General features: G+C 40.2%; 1 protein-coding gene across 1 annotated transcript; it reads right to left on the reverse strand.

Moving 5' to 3' along the window:
• Positions 1-116: 116 nt before the first annotated feature.
• On the reverse strand, positions 117-18,302 carry LOC143022960 (uncharacterized). The gene is made up of 2 exons (XM_076181386.1): positions 16,535-18,302; positions 117-217 (listed from the first exon to the last, which is right to left on the reverse strand). Exon 1 carries the CDS (start codon positions 18,300-18,302, stop codon positions 16,731-16,733), a length of 1,572 nt encoding a protein of 523 aa, XP_076037501.1. The 3' UTR covers positions 117-217; positions 16,535-16,730.
• Between the last annotated feature and the right edge of the window lie 6,238 nt (positions 18,303-24,540).

The raw sequence follows: 24,540 nt of genomic DNA on the forward strand, positions 1-24,540 counted from the left end.
GGATGAGGTGAGGGTGTTGATTCTGTGGATGAAGGTAGAATATTAAGGGAGGGGCTACGAAGAGGATTGTGAGGAAAGTTTGTCATATGGTATTTACACACTGACAAAAGGTTGTCCACTTACCTTTAGAAATAGTAGAAGACGTCTTGAGATGTAGAGAGAAGACACAGAGGGATGGAGAAACACACAGGTGAAATGGAAGAGAAGTGGAACTTGGCTGTAAACAGTGGAAAATTTTAGTAAAGGCACACAGAATTATAGGTAAATATACGCAATGCAAAGAAATAGTATAGGACTTATAAGGAATTATGAAGAAAAATATTTGAATATGGCATATACCTGTATATACACAAAATGCAGATAATAATAGTAATGACATAAAAACATACATACATATACCAAGGCTTTTTCCCCCTTACAAGGGGGTAGCCAAAAAGAAAAAGGCATAAAATCATTCCCACCCATTCCATCCCTGAAAAGATTCCACACCCCTCCACCCTCCCTCTCATCTTAGCACCTCCTGAATGACGGGCCATCCCTGCACCTTGGCCACTGCCCTGGGTCAGAAGCAGTGTCGCAAGACACAGCACATCCACAGCAAGGCCGCTTCATTAAATCGGCGACCCCCCCATTGCATAAAATGAGAGGACGGGGAGAAATCCCTTCGGGCTGCGTCAAATTTTGCTCACACATACTACCTCACCCCCCATCCACCCGCCCACTCCACCTCATGCTATCACAACATCATCCATACACAACCACTCTCCATTCACCCCTGTCTTCTATCCTCTCCCGTCCTTCTTCAACAGACATTCCCCTCTTCCCCAAAGCCCCCTTCACCCCATCCATCCACCTCATCCTAGGACGCCCCCTCACGTTCACCCCCTCCACACCTCTCCCACCAGTCCTTCTCCACTCATTCCCTCCACGTGTCCAAACCATCCTAATACCCTTTCATCAACCCCATCTCCCAGCTCCCCTTCCACCCCTGTTCCCCTCCCCACCTCCTCATTTCTCACTCTATCCAGCCTAGTAACCACCATCACACCTCTCAGACACCTCATCTCAAACACATTCAAACTCCCTCTCTCTTCCTCTCTTATGTTCCATGTTTCTGCCCCATACAGTGCTGTTGGCACAATCACTCCTTCATACAGTCTCCTCTTAGCATCCATTCCCAAATGTCTATTCCTCATTACACTCTTTAATCCACCAAGGCATTTACTCGCTTCTCTCAATCTACATTCTACCTCCACTTTCACTCCACCTTTCCCTGCCACATTTGCACCCAAGTATCTAAAACCATCCACTTCCTCCAGTCGCTCCCCCTTAATGCTCACCTCCAGTCTACTGCCACTTTCACCCCTTGTACATCCCATCACCTCACCCTCACCAACACAAAAAAAGTAACACGATTGTCTGTAAAGCAATTTATAACTAAATCACACAAACACTGTAATGTTACGAGTTAATACATAACTGCACTGGAACACACGATTTTAAGTTCAAGAATGTCACTTATGGAGGAGGGGTTCCGTGAACCGATTTGAATCGACGTGTAACGCCGGGAGGGTACCGTGGACATGTAGAGCGGGAGACCGCGACGGCAGAGGTGGTTGGGGTGCAGTGGAGGTTTTGTGAGAGGTAGTAGGCAGCACCCGTTGTGAGGAATGGAGAGCGGATGGAGGTGGTTGTGGACAGTGCACGGAGCTGGACACTGGAAGTGGAGGTGACGTCATGTCACGCAGTTGCGACGTGAGGTGGAAGATGGTGACCTCGTTTGACATCACGATGCTGGAGCAGAAGATTTTAACGCTTGTGGTCCAGAAGTCCACTTGGGAAGTGGAGAAGTGGAGCAGAGACCGGATACTGTCGTAGTCCACTTGGAGAAGGAGATGTGACTCGAAGTATGCGTCTGGGGGAATTTTGCTGACCCACGTGTATGATTGACAGGGAGTTCCTGTTTGTGAGCTCAACCGCACGGGTGATGACAGTTGAGTTAGGGGCGAGCTTGGAGGGTGAGGGTGAGAGTGGAAGACGGAAAACTGTGAAGACGCTTGGTAGCTTGGGTATAGATGAACGTGGTTGGAGAAAGTGTGGTGAGGTGACCTTATAGCACTGGCACTCGTGTAGGGTATGTAGAATTGTAGGTCGTTCACCGAAGATTGCACTGTAATAGGGTTCACCTAGTTCTGCACACTGTTGTAGACAATGCAGGTTGAAGCACGTAGCAATGAAGACGTTCCCATTGGTCGGTACTTGTGGATAGGGCGTTTGGAAAGCACTTGTAACTTTTCGACACCGTGCCACCATTTATTGTTTGGTTAACAATAAGGTGGAGTAAAACACTGCACGTCAAAAGTTAATATATTGCACGTGAAAAGTACAATCTATGTCTTCACACTCTTTCACCACAGTCAAGAAAAATGCCCTGATATGCACCCTACGAGAGCTCACGCTGTTCACTGCATGCGTGACTAAGCACTGGGTGGTCTGATCCAAAAACAGTTGCTAAATCTAATTTATACAATTATTTTAATTATTGACTCGCACACAGAAATTTTACATTCATACACTTTCAGTTACATGACAACTTAAATTTGATAGTAATAATCATCTATATCCCATTCATTCAACTTTCACATTACAAATAATTTGATAAATACTTAAGATGTACCAATGGCAATTTGCAAGTTCTCGAACATTCACGCTGTGACACGCATATACATACACACATACAGAATTTTAACTATGCATTTACTAAATCTACATGTAGCATAATGCTAGCAACTTACATACATACATACATATACCAAGGCTTTTTCCCCCTTCCAAGGGAGGTAGCCAAGAAGGGAAAGGCATAAAAACACTCCCACCCATTTCATCCCCAAATACACTCCACACCCCTCCCACCCTTCCTCTCATCTGAGCACCTCCTGGATGACGGGTCATCCCTGCACCCTGCCCACCGCCCTGGGTCAGAAGCAGGGTCGCAAGACACAGCACATCCACAGCAAGGCCGCTTCATTTAATCGGCGACCCCCCCTGTATACAAGGCGAGGACGGGGAGAAATCCCTTCGGGCTGCGTCAAATCTACTCACAATATTTGTCCCGCATGATGGAAATGTGGACTGTCATCAGGCGCTCACTGATGGCCTTGGGAGCGAGGTTGTGCTGTTGTACAAGCTGGGAACGGATTGCAAAGCCGACACCATGTATGCGCGGCTCCTCGGGGGCTTTCCCTTTCCAAAAGATGGTGTATCCCGTTCCAGCTTCCCTGATGTTGCCATCTTTGGGTAGTCTGGTCTCGCTGAGGGCTGCCACATCAATGTTGAAGCGGGGATGATTGGAGTGCATGCGACATAGGCTAAGCTTGTCTTAACCCCTCTACAGCCTCTGCCTCCTAACTGCTTGCATGCTACCTACCCGTAGTCCCCCCTTGTTTCTTACAGAATGCATGCAAGTGACCGAGTGGTCAGACGGTATAATCAGACCCCCCCTACTGCCTTGTAGGGTCTGCCTCTTTAGGCAAAGGCTAGGAGAAGGAAAACTCCGAAATAAAACCAACAAGACCCAGCAGCCCCATGCAACCTGCATCGTGGAGGCTGCCTGTCTCATCCTTCTTGAGCTGCGGTGGAAAAGATGTGGGCCAAGTGAATGTGCGTGGCCGTCATGCAACCACGACCACCCAAAACAACATCCCCAGCGACTGGCATTCTGTCATTCCTCCCTCCTCTCTTCACCTCATCGTCATCACACCATCAAGTCCCGAGGTGATGGTACTGCGGGTGACGGGGGCAGGCATGGAAACCTGGAAGCCTTCAGCCTGCGACTGCACTCGGGCGGCGGGTCTAAGATGGTCACTCTTTGGTGACTTTTTCCGTGACACCAGAGCTCAGCAGCTGGACCCGTGACTGGGCTGGCCTATTAAGGACCACCGCAGCCCACCACGCATGGGGAGGCCCCTAGAAAAGGTGGGGTAAACATCGGTCACAGAAAACACATCTGGTCAGCTTACCGCAGCTGGCGTACATCCCACTAAAGCGGTGGCAACAACAGAAAGATTTTAACCATTGGTGCATGGAATATTCGCACCCTCCATGACGTGGCAAACACTAACTGCCCGGAACGACGTACAGCTCTCGTTTGCAAGGAGATATATATACACATTAGGAGTTGAATACACAGAGGAAATAGAAATGGCAGAAATTATGAACAAGCATTTTAAATCAGTGTTTACAAGGGAGAACATACAACCTAGTGATATCGAATGGGAGGAGAAAGTCTCCCCTATAAAAGAAATAGAAGTAACAAGGAATGAAATAATGAAACACTTGAGTAATCTTGATGTCAGAAAATCACATGGACCAGATGAAATAGCAAACTGGATTTTGAGATAATGCAGGAATGAACTGGCAGACAAAATGCATAGCCTAATAAACATTTTATTGAAAGAAGGAAAAGTTCCAAAAGATTGAAGAGCAAATATAGTACCTATATATAAAGGGGGAAACAAAGACCCTACAAACTATAGACCAGTCTCTAACAAGCATGATAACAACAATTTGTGAAAGAATTATCAAAAGTATAGGTAAAATATTTAGAAAAAAAAAAACAATGTGCTAAAATGGATGGAAGATTTTTTGCAAGAAAGAAAAATGAGTGGTGATAAGAGACAAACACTAACTGGGATGAAGTGATAAGTGGTGTTCCACAAGGAACAGTTCTGGCCCCAATAATGTTTGCTATATATATTAATGATATGGATGAAGGAATTGAAAGTTATATGAGCTTCTTTGCGGATGATGCAAAACTGTTGAAAAAAGTGAACTCTGAAGAAGATTGTGAGTCACTACAGTGACCTCAATAAAGTATGGGAATGGCCCAGGAAGTGGGAGATGGCGTTCAATACTATGAAGTATAATATAAAGGAATTTTGATGGAAAAAAATAAAATAAAAATAAAAATAAATAAATAAATAAAATAAAGGAATAGTAGGATCATATATATTGGGAGAAGGAATAAAAAAAGTAGAAAATGAATAGGACCTGGGAGTCATTATTATGAATTATATGTCACCTGAGAAACATATAGACAAGATTTTTGGAGAAACTTACAATTTAATAAGAACAATCAAAGTGGCATTTGCATACCTGGATAAAGAAATGGTGAAGAAAATACTCACTTTGATAAGACCAAGATTGGAACATGCAGCAACGATGTGGTCACCAAATACAAAAAAATGTATAACAAAACTTGAAAGAATACAAAGAGCAATTACAAAATTGGCACCAACACTCAAAACTATCATATGAAGAGAGACTAGCAAAACTTGAGCTACAGACACTAGAGCAAAGAAGAGAGAGGAGATTTGATAACTAATTACAGAATCATGAAAGGCATAGAAACTATTGATAGAGAGGATCTAATAAGATGGAATGATAAAAATACAAGAGGACACGGAAAGAAAATCAAGAAAGACAGCTATAGAAGAGATCTGAAAAAGAACAGCTTTCCTCACAGAGTAATAGACATTTGGAACAAGTTAGATGAGAAAGTGGTGTGTGCAAAAACAATACATGAATTAAAAAACAGTTTAAATAAAATGAGATATGAAGACAGGACACCACAGGCATAGCTCCCCTAGGTAAATGCATATACACATTTTTGCAGAAACCACCGAGAAATTGAAAAAACAGATACTGAACGTTTTCATCTATTAAGACATTTTCAAAGGTACAGAAATGCAATACAGAAAGAAACAATATATACATAAGAAGACAGAGGATATTCAGAAAGATCCCATGTTACATATCATAGCACAATTTTGTCAATAATAAACCCAAACTCAAGTTTATATTATTTCAAAATTTTCTGTTTATGAAACAATATTCAATAGTATTTCTTTCTATAATATTATTGCAAGAAGTTATACTTTAGAATTTCCAGTCAATAGTATGACCATCCCTTTGGTGGACAAATAATCCACTTGACACTTGCCCCATTCTAATACTATACTTATGTTAGACTATTCTTTTATCTAAACCTTTACCTGTTTGGTCTATATAAATAAAATCAGGCTCTTAATGTTATTGCTCTTAAATACTATCTGTATACAAAATTTATAAAAAAAAAAAATGCTAGAAAGATTCAAATTCTGTGGTACAAAATTGTTAACATTTTTATAATCTGTGAAGTATTAAGAAAACATCTCCAAGAAGGTCAAACAATTTAATTATAAAAATATGTTAACAATTCCGTACCACGAAAATCTAATAATTCTTCCTAGCATTTTTAATAAATTTGGTATCCAGATAGTATTTAAAAACAATAGTAACATTAAGAGCCTGTTAATTAAAAATTCTCCAAGAAGTAAAGAAGGTTGTATTTACAACATACCATGTAAAAACAGATTTTATTTACATAGGCTAATTACTGAAGAGGATGTAAGTGAGGAGTTGGTCAGTTCAAGTCTTTGATGATTTAGTCAGCAGAAGAGGAAAATTCTGTATTTTTAGAACAAAGATTAAACTTTATAGTGAGTACAAAATAAAGCTGATGAATTTTCAAATGCCAAACGTAAAATGCTCTCGTTTGTTCTTTTATTTTTTGTTAGTTTGTTGTTGTAGTTAAATAAATGGTCTTTTTCAAAATCTGGCAGTTCAAATATAAAATTGTATATGTGGGCCTATCATGTCCAACTAGAAACTTCTGTGCATTTTAAAAATTCCTTGGTTACCACAACAACTAGTTTAATTCTTAAGAATGTTGAATATTCAAAGTTAAATGATCTATACTAAAATGTCCTCCGTGTACAGGAGGGCCACTGCGATCACTGCTGCCTAGTGAGATGGGTTAACTTTATCAAAAGATGCCATCAATTCCTAAAATATTGAAGAGAAATGTTCACTGCTTGATTTAATTAACGAATTTCACTGGTTCAGGTTGGTGACGATTCAATAATAGTTGAAGACAGTTTCAATATTTTGTGTATCCCTGTACATATAGTCCTACAGATTGTTTTTGGTGGCTAAGGATCTAGATTAGGGCTAGGCAAATTGACAAATATCGTATTACTAATTAAAATGCTAAATATCAATGAAAATCTGTATAGCTACCAAAAACTACCAGGAGATAACTTTGAGAAAGTAAAATATCGTGGCTCTCATACTTACTGTGAGATCGCTGGTCAGGCTTCCTTTACAGCCTTCACTCTGTTAACACACTGCCATCTTACATACTCTTTTCTTTTATTTCTTAACATACATGTAACCATTGTAGCACAAATTGACTCCACCCCTAGCCCAAGAACTAATCAGCCAGCTGTCGCCAAGGAAGAACCCGATATTGAAGCCTATCCCAGCGCCGCGTCTTTTCAACCCTGCACCACTAGAAGACAAACAGCCATCACCACCATCACAGCCACCACTAGAAGATGCCACCAACCAGTCATCACCCTCGCCACATGAAGACACCTTCCCAATCACTACCACACACGAGTTCGCGTCCACTGGATGACAGTCAAGATGCATCACCGTCGCCACCGCAACCTGAACCACCAGTAACGCCTGAAAAGCAACTGTCAACTCACCACTCCTCCAAAAAAAAGTCCAAAAGACTATAAACAAACCGAGCAAGTGGGTCTGCCCCACATCTATCATAACTCTTACTTCCTTCCATTTCATTCTTTCCTTCAACTTAACCCCCATCCCCCCTCCCCCCTCTCCCCCATCTTATCTATCCTGCCCTCTAACTAACACTCCTCCATTCCCAAACGAGTTTTGGACAACACATGTTTCACCTGCCAGGATCTCAGCTTTATAAGAAGAAAAAAAAAATTCAAGTTCAAGAGTTTTCTGTGGGAGATCGTGTCAGTGTTGCTGTACCAAAGTTGGACCAAACATCAACAGACTTGCCTTGTATACCAGCCAGCATAAGCGCCATCCATGGGAGCATGGTCAAGACATATTCGATCAGTACAGCTTACGTGGTAATCAACACGAAATTCACGGGAGGTGACCCCCAGGCTTACAGTGGTGATGTTGAGACAAGAGTGGAAAAAAAAAAAAAAAAAAATCAAAGGCGGCTCAAAAGTTTCATCCAGAAAAAAGATTCCTAAAAATGCATTGATCCTGCAAGGGTAGCTGCAAAACAGACCGGTGTTCATCTCAGGCCAATGGAATTGAATGTTCTACGCACTGTCATCCAAGATCCACATATGCAAACAGAGAAATGCCAAATGGAACAAGATCAAAGTCGCCACCACTTCTCTCAAAAAAAGATTGTCGGGACATCAACGGAATGCCAGCCGATAGTTCTTCATGAAGTTGAATTAGACGTTTATTGTAAATGTAGCCTATATATATATATGTATATCTATATTATGTATATATATATCTTTATATACATATATATATATATATATATCATATATATCTATATATATATATTTATATACATATATATTTATATACATATATCTTTATATATATATATATATATATCTATATCATATATATCTATATATATATATTCATATACATATATCTTTATATATATATATATATATATATATATATATATATATATATATTGGGCACAGGTTTTCTCTCAAACAATTCTGGTTAAAATCAACTGCACTGGATGCTTTGATGATTTTAAGGTAGGAATTCTTGATCTTTTGAAAGATCTTCTTATCACTTGTAGAGAGGGACTGGATGAAATTATTCATTTCTCTTTTATGAGTAGCATAGCTCACTTATTGTGCTGCTGTATGCTGACTTGATTAATTATCTTCTAGTAACAGAGGTAACTGTTGCCTATCTTTCACCGAAACTCAGAGTTTTTCGCCTCAGTCTGAGGCTTCTTCAGGGCGTAGACTGCGGGTTGTTAATTCACTGAAGGTTAGGAGAATAGTGAGGAAAGTTATCCATGTAAGGGTATATATACGGGATCAGGTCAACTGGGCACGGGTGAAGCTTGATGCTGATTGGCTGGCGGGTAGGCCGTGTGAACCCGATGTCCGGTCGGGATCCCGGAGCATTCTGGCGGAAGACCTAGTGGCTCGTCCCGAGTGCTGATTGGTTGGGTGATCGATTGTTGAGCCAATGTATATCTATATATATATGTATATCTATATATGTATACATATATATACTGTATCTATATATATCTATATATATATATATATACACTTACCATCCGAGTTACCTGTGCAACTTGCGTCCACCCGTACTTACGACCACATTCAGCAGATGCCTACATGCACATATTTTGAGTTTACTGGTTTACTGTACGTTTGCACGTGGCGTCCAGCATCCCGTACGAGTTACAGCAGCACAGCACATCTCACCAAGTTTGCGTTGTCTGCCATAATTATGGTATTTCTACCATAATTTAGTGTGTGTCTACCATCTACCATACGATGTCTACCATATACCATAATTTTACTGGAATTGATATTATACCATATTTTGATTCCCAGTTCCCACTGATAATTAATCAGGGCAGGTGGGAATGGTCAGAAAGGGCAGCTTTGCCAGATCGGTGATACACGCTTCCCCGAAAGCTAAGACAGACAGTCGGTTTACAGTAGTCCTGCATTCGTACTTTTCATTCTGGTTCGAGTTCTCTATTGGTCGAAAGTCGAAAGCTGTAGTGTATGAACATGGATACAAAAGCTTTAACCCAAGTCTATGATATTCCTGGAGTTCTGAAGTATAATATCTTATATTCAATAAGACAATATATCTCACTGTACTATTCCATGCATAGAATATTTATTTGATGAAATAACGTTATGCTATGATTATCGTTCTTTTCTTACGAAGAGAGACCGAATGTTTTCGCATGGGAGGCGACGATTGAGCCCAGTGCATAGAAGCGAATCTTGTACTTGTTTTCATGTACATTTGAGGGAATTATTTTAATTACCATAAATAATTTGCTTACTACCATATATACTGCCATAATTCATAGCTGCAAACTACCATAATTTATAGAATACCATAATTTTCTCATTGCAGAACAATAATTTGGGCTGGCTGGCAGCGCAACCCTGCATCTCACAGACTCAGTCTTGCTCACTGGTCGAGTAGATACCGTCACGGAAACATCGGTATCTTTTATACTGAATTTCATATTATAATATATTGTACACCCTTACCATGGCCCCCAAGAGGAAGTCTGATTCAGATGGCAATCAAACCAAGAATACAAGGAAAACACTGTCGCTGGAGATGAAGCTTAACGTGATAAAGCAACATGAAGAAGGGAAAAAAGTAAATTCCATCACTCAAGATCTCCAGCCCTCCCACTCCACGGTGTCTACCATTTTGAAGGACAAGGACAGCGTTAAGGAAGCAGTGAAAGCAGCAGCCCCAATGAAGTCGACGATTATCACAAAACAGCGTGAAGGACCGATCGCAGAGATGGAAAAGATGTTATTCACATGGTTAGAAGACAATACACGAAGAAATGTGCAAGTGATGTTGCAAGCAGTGCAAAGTAAGGCTACAAGTTTATTTCGAATGTTGAAAGAACATGGAGGTGAAGAATACGCTTCATTGAAATTTATAGCGAGTGCTGGGTGGTTTCGTCGCTTTTGAGAGTGATACCAAGTTCATCACGTATTGTCAAAAGGTGAGTCTGCTAGCAGTGATGCGCCTGCAGCCAAGGCATTTGTAGAACAATTTGATAAATTAATTGCGGATGAAGGATATTTGCCAGAACAAATTAGTAATGTTAATGAAACAGCCTTATTTTGGAAGAAAATGCCAAAAGGCACCTACATTAGCAAAGATTTTTCAGGTACACCAGGCAATAAAAGAAAGATTCACGTTATTGTTTGGTGGAAACTCAGCAGGACATAAATTGAAACCTTTTCTAATTGCTCTGTCTGAAAACCCACGTGCACTGAAAAAGGTGAATAAGCATACCCTTCCTGTGTATTACCGAAGTAACCGAAAAGTGTGGATGACACTCGCACTGTTTGAGGATTGGTTTGTGAATTGTTTTATTCCAGAAGCGTGTCAATATTGCAGCGAGAAAGGCATTCCCTTTAAAATTTTATTGGTGCTCGACAATTCACCTGGCCACCCTACTCACTTAGATGATCTTCATCCAAATGTAAAAGTTGTGTTCCTTCCCCCTAATCCAACCCATGGACCAGGGGGTAATTTCAGCCTTCAAGGCGCACTATTTGCGCATTTCTTTTGATCAGGCCATCGAAGCTATGGATGCAAACCCTGATTTGACTTTGCGAGAATATTGGAAGACGTACAACATATATCACTGCATCAAGCATGTTGCTAAAGCTTGGGATTTAGTGACAGAAAAATGTATGCAGGGTGTATGGAAACACTGCAACAAACGCTTCCTCCGAGATTTTGTTGGATTCGATAGCGAGGAGGAATTAAGCAATGTCCGAGCAAAAATTCTTTGCTTGGCTACTCAACTGGAGTTAGGATGTGACGTAGAAGAAATTGAAGAACTGATAACTGAAGAGCCTGAGGAGTTAATAAACGAAGAACTTTTGGCTATAGAAGAAGAAAGAAAAGCTGAAGAAGAAAGAAGAGAGGCAGAAGAGGAAGTTGAAGAAAACGAAGAAGTGCCCGAAAGAAAGTTCACTGTAAAGGGGTTATCGGAAGCCATGTCCATGATGAACGCTTTGCTACAAAAACTGGAAGGAATGGATCCGAATGTTGAACGGTTTGCCCGGATAGAGAGAGTTATGCAAGAAACAATGAAGCCATACAAAGAAATCTATGAAGAGAAGAAAAATGGAATGATCCAAACTAAATTGAGCATGTTTGTAAAGCGAACCCCCAAGCCTGCCTATTTCACCATCGATGCCACCCCCTCCCCTGCCTCGACCGGCGGATACCAACGGATCCCCCATGCTGCCTCGCCAGACCTACTGCCTGATCTTTCCCTCAACCGTATGCACGAAGAAAGTGCCAATGACGTGCAACCAAAAAGTGGATTTTAATTTTTTTTTTCATGCATATTTTCTATTTTTTATATTTTGTATCTTTGTGTTAATTTGTATTTCCGGTCTCTAATAAGAATCCTGTGTAATATATTTTCTTTCTTTACCCTATCCTATTAATTTATTATTAATTTATTATTTAGTATAACAATCAAAGAGTATTGGATATTTTGCATACACTGAGAATGTTCTACAATGAGGCCACAAACGAAACATTTGAGCTGGATTTACGCTCTGCATCATATCCTTGAGTATACACCTCGAATGTATACGGTCCGAGTTACGACCGTTTCGACTTATGACCGGTTGGTCGGAACTGATCTAGGTCGTAACTCGGATAGTGAGTGTATATGTTTATAAGTATACAGTATGTAAGTATGAATATATATGTGTATATATGTACTGATGTTAAATAAATAAACTAAACCAAACCATGTAACTATCTGCTGAAGAGGAACAGTGTGTGCTCGAAATATAGTTAATTCTATACTTTCTCCGACAGTGGCATTTTTTTTTTTTCATTTTACCTATGTGTCACGACACACTCCCCCCCTGACAATAGAACTACACATACAACACAAACTTGAGCCCCTTAACACAAGACTCTACAGACTAGCATACAACAATAAACAGACTAACAATATTAAATCCCGAATTAGTACAACACAACGAAGACATTGACACAGAAGAAGGACATTCCACAACTGGTGGCCTAGAGTGTCCCCAAAAGTCAATGGACCCCCACCTGAACTGAAATACATACAATAAAGCACAGATACACCACTATCATCTCTTTCATTGTTCTACGAACACTATTACTATAATTATTACTATTATAATTGTTGTTAATTATAAAAAATAGAACATGTGCAAAAAATCACACGATATAATAAAAATAACGAGTATGACAATAGAAATCACTACCCTCCCTTAACAATAAACTGCAAAAAGTACCACTAGTCGTCATACAAATGGGAAAAAAATGTATATGATGTATAGAAATCATGACCGACTCAACCTCCTCCTGCTGCTGCTGATGGCTCTGTTCCATCACTCCGCCTCCGCCCAATTCCACCTATGTACCCTGCATCAATGTGGAATATCCATGCTATCACCCTTGCTGATGGATCCAGGACCAACAACACCTCTAAAACCTAGAACAATGGCTTCACCCACCTTGAATCCCGGAAAAAAGCCCCAGCAGAAAAAGGCCCCACGGGAAAAAGCCCCATCGGAAAAAAGCCCCACATAGGAAGATCCCTGGGCGGAAAGAAGCCCTACCGGAAAAAAGCCCCCAATTTATAAATAATAATACTTATTATTAATAACAGTAATACTAGTTCTAAATAAAACCTAGTTCAAAGGGCCCGGTGAGTTGGTTTCACATTCCGTGAGGCTGAGGTGTTTAATTGCATTAAAGGTGTGAAGTAGGCTTCCCTAATGGTTTGGGTATACAAGTCCCACATTCATCACAGTATCATTCATATTATCAGTGTGTACTCATCTGTGTGGATATACATATACCAAGGACTACTATTACACAGGACGTGCCCACCCAGATTCCTGGCTCCGCTAGTGGAGGCCATTGCTTTCTTTGTAACCTAACATTTTATATTGGACAAATATATCTAAACTAGAAACCTAACATTGTATATAGGGCAAATATATCAACTATTGACTTATTCAATGCAGTGTAAGTCAATATAAACTTTTATAGTGAAATAAGAAACTATTTTTGAGGCACTGTTATGCTTTGAAATACCAATTATAGCTGGACTTAACGGGTATTATTGTATGAGGTTAGTGGACACCAGGATAGGCAATTTTTTTTTTTATCTTTTTAGAAAATATAAAACATATTTTTTTTATTTAAATCAGATTTATTTTATTTAAATAGATTTTTTATATAGATTTTAAATATTGTGGGATTGCTATCTGATATGTGATCTGATTGCTAAAGGACATTTTTAGCATATCAATATAAGGAGCAGTGTTATATAGACTTGCCACAAGTATACAAGGAACGGTATAAGCCTACATGTGCAGCTTGTGCAGCCCACAGCAAGGTTCAACAAGATTCTTGTTGAAACTTGTTCTAGGTAAGCAGCTTCTCAGTGAGTCAGTTGCTGTTTTGGAATCAATCAGGAAGGATGTCTTCTGGACCTGGCAGAGTGGTTCCTTCAGGCAGAAAAAATTATCCTGTCCGGAATTATTTTGAAAAACTACCAACAACTTCTGGCAAAAGGTACCGAGCTAAATGCAAAGACTCCAGCCAGGAACTACAGGGCATTGTGTCAAGATTAAAATCTCATAGAGATAAATGACAAGGTCAGCCACAGCATACAGAAGAAATTGATGACCCAGGTAAATAATTTTACTTATATTGTGTGCATTTCTCCCTTTTCATACGCAACTATATAAATTTGGTGAACAATGGAGAGCATGTGTAATAAAAATGTGAAAGCCTAAAGAGATGATACTTCAATTTCATTACTATTTGGGTAATGACTATATCACTATAATAAACTGTATCCACTCAACTTTGGGGCCTAGATGATTGTTATTCATTTCATTCAACGTTGTGTAATATATTTCATAGGTTCCATTGGAATTCAGCCCAAAGGGATTTAGCCTAACCTAACCCAACTAACCCATTATTTTTAGTGAATTTAAAAGTGGACTGAATCCTGTGTGGGCTGAATTCCAAGCCCACCTATTTCATATCCTGTTAATTATTTCCAAATAATTTAGTGGCTTGTATGAATATGATCATTATCTAAAAAAATAACTACTGTACTCAAAAGTAGCCTAAATCACACTGTATTCATTCATTTATAAATTATGCAATATGCTAAAATTTTCTGTTTCCATTTCAGGTTCAGTATCCTCAGTTTCTCAAGATGGTTCAGAACCTGAGGCAAGGTTATATTCCTCCATCCAGAAAAGATACTGCTGATAAGTACTTGGATCTTGTATATGAAAAGGAATATAAAAAGTGTACAGACGACCTGAACAATGAAACTGTATGTCTTTCAATTGATGGGTGGTCTAACATCCATAATGAGCCCATAATATGTGTCACTAACAACATACACTGGTCAGATTTATTTAGTTGACACAATAGACACACCAAGGAAACCTCACACTGCTGAATATCTTCTACAACTTGTACAAAATTCGATCAAGAAGGCTGAACAAGATTTTGGTTGTCACAATGGAAGTGTTGTGACAGACAATGCAGCAAATGTCACCAAGATGAGAAAAGTCTTGGAGGAATCGAGTGAACCTGATCATACCGTCCTCACATACGGATGTGCAGCACACCTACTAAATCTACTGGCTCATGACCTTGAGATTGATAATGTAAAACAACATGTGGTCCATGTAGTTAAATATTTTAGAAATCATTATGCTGCTTCAAAGTATCGGCAGGAAGGTGGTCAGTGTCTAGTCATGCCCCAGGACACAAGGTGGAACACAATGTCAGACTGTCTCAAGGCCTATATAAATAACTGGCCAATTCTAATGAAGATCTGTGAAGTCAACAGGGAAGCTATTTATAATGAAGTAAGAAACAAAGTATCAAATTTAGTCCTAAAACATTCGGCTGAGGAATTACTGGATCGATTGCAGCCAATAGCAAGGGCTCTAGATGAGGTACAGAGTGACAAGCGGTAGATGTTTGGAAGAAATTACTACGCCATTTCACAAACAATAAACAAGCTGAAAAACTGGCGGAAAAAAAGGTATGAACAATTTATCACCAAAGCTCACATACTTGCCAACCTGCTTCATCCAGCACTTCAAGGAAAAATGCTCAGTGCAGAAGAGGTGAATATTACTATGGAGTATGCCAATGAGAAATATACAACACTTGTTCCTGTCATTATGATGTTTCAGGCAAAATCACCTCCTTTCCAGGCGTTCAAGTTTACTGAGTCTGTGACCAAGACCCTGACAGCTATTGAGTGGTGGGATTCACATACAGCCATGTTAGACAGTGATATTCTATTATCAGTGCATCAACTCCTAACTGCAGTAGCCTCATCATCAGGAGTTGAAAGAGTTTTCTCCTCCTATGGACTTATACACACAAAATTAAGGAACTGCCTGGGTAATGAGAAGGCAGCCAAATTGGTCTTCCTTTTCAAGACAATGAACTCAAACGTAAATGATGATTAATGTAAATAATGATTTTCTCAAATGTAAATGCAAATAATGAGTTTTTGTTCTTATATATTCAACTACAAAACAATTTCTTTTTGCAAACTTTGCAAGGTATGTAATTTCTATTTTTTGTCAATTCTATACTTCCATATGCTACAATAATAAAAATTATGTTCATAATTTCTGTAACTTCTTAATACAATAATAAAATTTGATTATAAAGCCCAGTCACAGTGTCTTAATTTTATTCATGCCATTTCAATTTCCAAAGCATAATATGAAAATCAATTTAAATTACTGATTAGAATCATGATTTAAATCAGCCAACCCTGGTGGACACTTTAAAGGAACAAATAAACATAGAAGCAAAAGCTTACCAGACTGCAGTGATTAATCAGCGAGCCGGGCCTTCTTTACAGAGGTCTGGAAAAGGACTGCATTCTTCTGCTGGTCTTTCTCTAGGTTGTGGAATCCATTCAGAAGAACATTTGCCAGATGACAGAACATCTTGGGACAGTCAATGTCAATCCCACTGAAGCTGGCCAGTGTCAACAAGATCTCCACCAGTCTTTTCTAGCAGCAGGAACGGTGATGGGCTTCCTTGATGAAACACAGTCCATATCTGACAAGGTCAAAAGTGCACACATGTGGAGTTGTCAGGGAACCTCTGGACACTGTCTCGATAAAGTTCTTAATGTCACTGGTCACAAGAGGTTCCTCAGCACTGAAGACCACATCGTCCGCACACTTTGTCTCAAGCCACCCCACCACATAGGCTGCACTGCACTCTTCATTCACAGTCAGTGTCACATCTGTGGTGCACCTCTCAATAGAGGCTGCATCCTCTAGGTCAATTGCAGTCCCCAAGCAGGTATGTTCCTTCAACACAGGGTGGACATCGATGGACTGGAGGTTTATGGCAGCATACCTCGTGAGGCGCTGCTTGCATGCGGAGAATACATCCCCAGTGGTCATGAAAGAGTTTGCACCAGTTGATTGACAGTAGACTGAGAACTCCCCCTCAAGCCGGTCACTCTGGATCTCACTCAGCAGGACACAAAGGAAATCAGCATTTCTGAACAAGTAGCGGCAAACGGCAATCAGTCCCTGCATGGCCTGCACTAGTGCATTCTTGGTGTCATGGGTGAAACACTTGATTCCATTTGCTCCATGTCCTGAAGAAGCCTCTTGGAAAATCTTCAGGAAATTCAGCAGGCTGGTTGACTGGGGATACTGAACAGCTCGAGATGGATTGTTCATGCGCTGATCTTGCCCCTTCTCAGATACATTCACTAAATTCCACCAGTTGAGGATGATTTGGATGAACTTTGCAGTGTCATGACATCCTCTGAGCTTCAATGAAGCCACAACCTTTTCATTAAAGACCTTCAAGACATGCTGCACATTTTGTAGTTGAAATCGTGAAGGGTTGACAGCAAATTTAGTGAGGGGAGTAGTCTTCAGAATACTGCCTTTCTCTGACTCATACAGTTCCTTGACGTCAGCAAATGATGCTGTTGTTTTATTGTCAAGACTGATCTTCTGGCACTTCTCACTGATCCAGTTGTTACGGATGCACTTCAGAAGATACACTGTGTCAAAAAGGAGAAACCAGACGCGCTCTTTGTCAAGAGGATGCTTGGCTGTGGCACGGCAATCACCCGGAAAATCAAACAGCTTACAGTACTGCTGGTTTATCTTGTGGTTGTCTGTGATAGATCCGATGACACACCCACCTGCCCTCTCAACATCAGCTGCCACCTCCTTCACACGCTCAAGCTGGTATGCTGCTGTGAGTTTGTGGACGGGTGTCACAGAAATCATAATAGTAGGCCCTCTGTGCAGCGACTTCATCATGATAATACATAGCATAGAAGTGGCCTTGCAGTCTGGCTTGTTCACTGCCATGCCACTCAGAACCCCACCAGAAAATGCAACAGTTGGCCCAATCTGTACTTCATCTATCAAGAGAAATACATTCTTCTGCTGCAGTGTCTTCACTTTGGCAAATGTTTCCCTCATCACCTGATCCTTGTCAATAGATGAAGTGATGTACTGCAGCTTGCGTTTCCTTGGCAGCACCAAAAAGTCTCTGAGCTGTTCATAACTACACTTGGGGTATAATTCAAGAGCAAAACTAATCATTCATGGGAAACTGTTTCTGTGATAAAAGTTCTAACTGACGTGTCAAAAATATCAGCTTCTCATTCTCGGTGTTTACACAGGCTGTGTGGGTTTGAAGAAGAGTGACAATAATCTCAATCTTTTTGTTAAACGGGATGTCATAGTTAATTGCTAAGCGCACAGCTTCGGCGAACTGACCATACGACCTCAAACCATTGTTGGGATGAAGTGTCTTACCCAGTGGTACACTAATGCCCTTCTTGAATGCACGGCAGATCTGGGCTACACAACGTGGGCGTGTTTTCGACTATCACAGTCTGCACTCATTGATATTTTCTGTCATGGACAGACACACTAACCTTTCTTCCGATCTTGAAATAATTAAGTTCTTGTACTGCTTCTGTAGGTCACGTTCAGGTCTAAAAGTATCAAATGAAGTAATCGTATCTTTCTAAAGAAAATGCCTCGGTTGCTTGTCTTCGGCCTTCGCCGGGCGAGGTACAATTTTAGAAGATGGCAGACATGAAGCAGGCACATTGAAGACACTGGGAGGGATCGCAGGTCGCGTAGAACTACCAGGCAATTTGACAGACTGTGTATTGGGACCCCAGTGTTTCTCACAAATGAAAAATTGGTCATAATCAACAACAAAGTTCTTGCGTGGTGGCAGCACAACAATCCACTTCTGTCTTTCATAACGGTTTTAGTAGTCGAAACACTCGGCACCTGTTATAATTACTGTTGCAGTTCACAACACCACACTTATTCGGCATTTTGAATACACAAAATCAGGAAAAACCTATATAAACAAATACAATCCACTTCTAAATGCAGCCACGCGAGAAAGACGGAGTGACACCACCTTAACACCTACATTGCTAGTAGCGCACTGGTCCAGTGTTGCCAACTTGCCACTCTGGAAAATGAATAAAACCTAGACAGTTTGCCAAAAACTACTACATTACACAAAGAAACTACTACATTCGAATTATATTACGCAACATACACATGAAAACATTTTGAAATTAGAAAACTGTATACTGCCTGTGATGGTGCAATAATCCAAACTATGAGCTAAACTCGTCACTTTTATGCAAGACTGTTGTTGCATTGCTCTTTCCGATTCTGCACTTAAAAATTTGCACAAACTAATAATTCGTATAATACAAACCTCAACCGTCCTGCAAACATCTATGTACTAATGTAACCAATCAATCGCGCAAACGTACTATATACAAATAACAAGTGCGCCAATTTGACTGACAATTTCTATGGAGATCGTATGATGATATACATTCAATTCATAGTAACTGTATGTGTGATTGTGTTATAGCTAATTTTCAAAACCTTTCAATGACAAATCATGCTTTCATGGGATAATTCGAGAAGTAATAGACAAAAATGATGCAGAAAAATAACAATTTTGCGAAAACCGATACAAACTTCGACACGAGCGCGACAGCCTGCTATATTCTGTACTTTGAGGATGGTTGCGTGATTAGTAGGCAGGGTTGCCAATTTAGGACTTTTGGTGCCAGATCTAGCACTATTTTTCTGTGTTAGGCTCAAACTTTTTCAATCTAGCATCTGGCTCCAAGAATTTTGCTCCGTAATGCAAAATTAAACGTCTTTATTGGGATTTTCATAATATACTAGATCCTTGATATCCATGACGAAAAACCACTAGACTACTAGACTGAGGCAAAAATAATAGATCTAGTGGGAAAACACTAGGAGTGGCAACCCTGCACTGGCCTGGCCTCCGCTAACGGACCCAGGGATCTGGATGCCCACGTCCTGTGTAATAGTAGTCCTCGATATACGCACACACACACACACACACACACATATATATATATATTTATATATATACATATATATATATATATATATATATATATATATATATATATATATATTTCAACATGGAAATTATAAAAACAACAAAGGTGGACAGAAACTTTGTTATGATGGTTATATGTACACGAAGAAGAGTGTGAACAAAACGTCTATACGATGGGAGTGTTCAAGGAGAAAAGCTATGAAATGCAGTGCAACACTGCACACGGACTTGGATATATCTATTGAAATCAAAGGTACAAAACATAGTCATAATTCTAATACTTCTAAAGTAGATGCCACGAAGGCCAGAGTTCAAATGAATGATTACAAAGGATTACAAAGGCGGAGCATGCCGACAGGAGACCTTTTGATCCATATCTAGGTCGGGTGCAAAAAAAAAAAAAAAAAAAAAAGAGGAAAGCCAAGTCAGATTATTGCCGATGCTGTTGTTAATCTTCCTGTCGCAGTGCGTGTTGAGATTGGAAACTCAGAGTCTATGAAATGCACAATTCGCAACCATAAGCCCCACGCTCTTCCGAAAGATCCCGCTTGTTTGCAAGATTTAAAACTGGACGATTCATGGACTATGTTGGATGGTCAGGAGTTCATGTTCTATGATAGTGGTGCTGATAGCAGTGGACAGATTATTGCCTTTGCAACTGAAGAAGGATTGCGTTATTTTGCTCGTTCCACTCGATGGTTTATGGATGGCACATTCCGGACTGCTCCGAAACTCTTTCATCAACTCTATATAATTCATTGTCCTTTAGGCGAGTCGGTGATAACATGTGTCTACGCCTTTCTTTCTGGCAAAACTCAGAGCATTTCTGAAGAACTGTGTGCCACACCAGGATTCAACCTTGATCCTACGACAATCACAACCGATTTCGAACTCGCGACTGTGAATGCTATCCGGACTGTATTCGGGGATCACGTTCAGTGCCACGGTTGTTTTTTCCACTTACCGCAGAACACCTGGAGGAAGATACAGGAATTAGGCCTTGTGACACTGTACAAGACAGACGAAGAAAGTAGATTATTTTGTTCTATGTTAGATGCCTTGGCTTTTCTGCCATGTGACAGAGTTTAGGAGGGGATGGAATTTTTAAGAACTGTTATTCCGGTTCAACTCAGTTGTCTGGTAGATTATTTCGATGCGAACTACGTGTCTGGAGGATATCGTCGTATCCAGATGCCTCCCGAACGCCCAGGTGATGTGCTACCGCCGCTTCGTATGCGCCTAACACCACTCATTTTTCCACCCGAACTTTGGAACGTACACGAAGTAAGCTTGTCTGGCGGGCATCGTACGAACAATCATTGTGAGGCGTGGAGCCAAGCCTTCACACAGATGATCGGCCACGACCATCCTTCCGTGTGGATCGCAATCGAGGCTCTACGAAGACCAAGCCCTTGTTGCAACGACACTATTGGAAAATGACCGAGGCCAACCACCACAAAAACGCCAGAGGAGACATACAAAAAGCCTTCAGAAAAGGCTTTCTACTCTCTGCAAAGACTTCGAAGCAGGCCAGAAAGACATTGGAGCGTGCCCACTGCACCGCTTTTAAATTTAGATTTATTTTATGTAGTGCTAACTTTCAAATGTACTATTTCATAACTTAGTGCTGACTTTGTATTTTTCTATACTAAAAATCTGCTATTCATAATATTTAGTATATTGTAGTATTTTCATATATCATGTAAATTGGTGCTGACTTTGTATTATTTCATACTTAATACTTTTATACTTTATACTGCATAGCTAGCCTTAATTATACTATTGATTTCCTATTTTCATGTATTATTTGTGTTGAATTAAAGTAATTTCCGATTGTTTTATTAATATTCAATATATTGTAACAAACCCCCCCCCCCCAGAGACTGGAGGTTTGTCACCCGATTTCAATTCATAGGTCCGTTGCATTTAAGAGACGTGACGGTAATGTTTCGAGCTTCGCCCGCTCACACTCGCCACCTCGTCCCGTGGAGAGTTCTCAAGGCGACGAAAACGCAAAGTAGACTTATGTCCTCTATTTACACAGAGCCACTACAAAAGAATACTGGGCTGTAGGAGGCACCTCGGGTCACTTACGAACCCTCGAAAGGCTACTTGAAGCTTCGCTACAGCTTACAAACGCAATAATAATCCGAGCGAGAACCACGACGCCTTCTCCCGTCACCTGTGCTGCTCGTCTCCCTCCTCCCCGGGATAGCGTGCCCACGCAGTCTCGCCAAGCACGCCTCGACCAATCACAGTCGCTGCTCGACGTCACGTGCTTCCAGGTGGCGTCCACCTTTGGCGCCAAGGATCACGATGAAAGCGTCATCTCCGATGTCACGATGTCGACAGGATGCAATAGGGGCCGCTTTCGTAACAATATTGTATTATTTTCATATACTGTAGTGTCAAGTAAACTTATCTTTTAAGCAATAAACACAGTTTTATTTTTAAATTGTTATCTTGTTTTCCTAAATAGTTTTTTTTTTTTAGGATTTGGGGGTTTTATCCACCTGGGTATTTTGAAGGTGGGGCTTTTTTCCATCAGGGAATTTCCTAAGTGGGGCTTTTTTCCTAGGCATTTTTTTTTTTCTGAACCGCTTGTCTAAGACAGCCAAAAAAATGTAAGCAATCTTTATTTAGTCTGTATGTTAGTAAAAAGGTTACATTAAATCTTTCATTCAACATTTTGTATAACTTTGAGAGGGACATTGAAGAAATGATTAACCCTTTTTGAAATTGATACAAGTGATTTTTCCACCCATTCTCATTTCTTTAGCAGTTTTAATATTATCTTCCAAAATGTGATTTTATTCTTCCAAATTCCACCCATAGGCATTTCTAGAGGATATTTTAAAATCTATACATACCCTTGCATTAAAGAGATCAAACCAACGATCTGATAGCATAATGAATTTACTAGTCATTTCCCAATCATTACTCTTTAAAAGGCCTTGTTCACCAAAATACTTAATTGTTTTACCTGTAGTTTCAGACAACAGTTGTGCAGCTAAGTGAACATTCATTCTTCGATGACCTTGTACATCAATGTGTTTGTCGCCGAGTGAGAATGTTGTTTTTAAGTCTTTTACACTCCTTTTGATTATCTCACAAATGCAAGAATTGGTCTCATTTTTGCATCCATTTTTACCATCCAATTTGAATCCAGAATCTAAAAGATTGTTTCTAATTAGATGTGGAGCATCAGAAAAGCCAAAATTTCCGTCACTAGAAGCTGGATTTGTGAAGCTATGGTTATCAATGGTGACACCAAGTATTTGAAAGAGTTTAAGATTTGTTGATCCCATATCCGATACCATAGCAACAACTAAAAATCCAGCTTCTTCCACCTTAACAATAATGTCATACAGTATGTCCTTAGTCATATTAGTGTAAAAGTCATAGCACACTGCAGTCTCTTTTTAGGTTCATATATTACATCAGTGCCTTTTTCGTATGTCCAGTCTGATGCAACACTTGTCTCATCAAAAGACAGTACACCAAGGCGCTCAATATCTGACATTTTTTCTGTTTTTTGTTGTTGTTCAAAAGCTGAATTACTGGTAATAACACACCAGGTTGTAAGTCCAGCTTTGACACACGGCGGTTGGGTGTATTTACAGAAGGCAGAGGAAGATGCTTCTTTTTCCCTTAGATATTTGTATGCTTTTGAACTGTAGCCAGTGGCGTAGCTAAGGGGGGGGGGGGGGCGGTAGGGGCAGTCCGCCCCGGGCAGCACTTTTTGAGGGGCGGCATTTTTGGTCCTTGTACGATTTATATAAAATTACATTAATCAGTCTCTCATAGATGTCAGTTTTTTCTACGTTATTAAGCATAATAAAGTGTGACAGTTTGCAAGCGTGTTAACATCGATCCGATTGGATGGGTACACATGGGTGAAAATGAACATCCTCTGCACAGAAATTGGACTAGGCTACTGTTACGAGTTAATATGTATAGGCAACTGAACATTTTTGTAATATTGAATTATTGAATTCCTTGTGAGAAGGGGCGGCAAAAGCACTAGCTACGCCACTGACTGTAGCCATGCAGTACCAGCGATTCACTAATATCATTATCTGTGTAAGTTACTGGTTAACATTGCATCTATTTGTGTTTCTGTAAAGGATTTCCCAAGTCCCTTCTTAATGTGAGCCACAGCTATATCATATGCAGTTTTGAATATACTTTGTAAACGCTTTTTCTCTTTTTCCCATTGTTTCTGTTCCCTACGCAGATAATTTCTTTCTTGTGTCACTTGCTTAAGCGTTCTAATGGCTTCAATCAAGTGATCAAGCAGAGGATCTAAACCTGAAACTGGGAGACTGGTCAGAGGTCTTTTTTCTTGCAACACTGGTGGACCTGGTGGTGGTGATCTTGGCTTACCCTGGGATGGTGCATTTCCTGAAATAACTA

The sequence above is a fragment of the Oratosquilla oratoria genome, unplaced genomic scaffold (assembly GCF_046742065.1).
Source record: "Oratosquilla oratoria isolate Oo_2021 unplaced genomic scaffold, ASM4674206v1 SCAFFOLD244, whole genome shotgun sequence".
Lineage (NCBI taxonomy): Eukaryota > Metazoa > Arthropoda > Malacostraca > Stomatopoda > Squillidae > Oratosquilla > Oratosquilla oratoria.

What these genes read in the sequence shown, in the direction of transcription:
- LOC143022960 (XM_076181386.1), bottom strand. Translation starts at nt 18,302, where the DNA reads ATGATTAGTTTTGCTCTTGAATTATACCCCAAGTGTAGTTATGAACAG.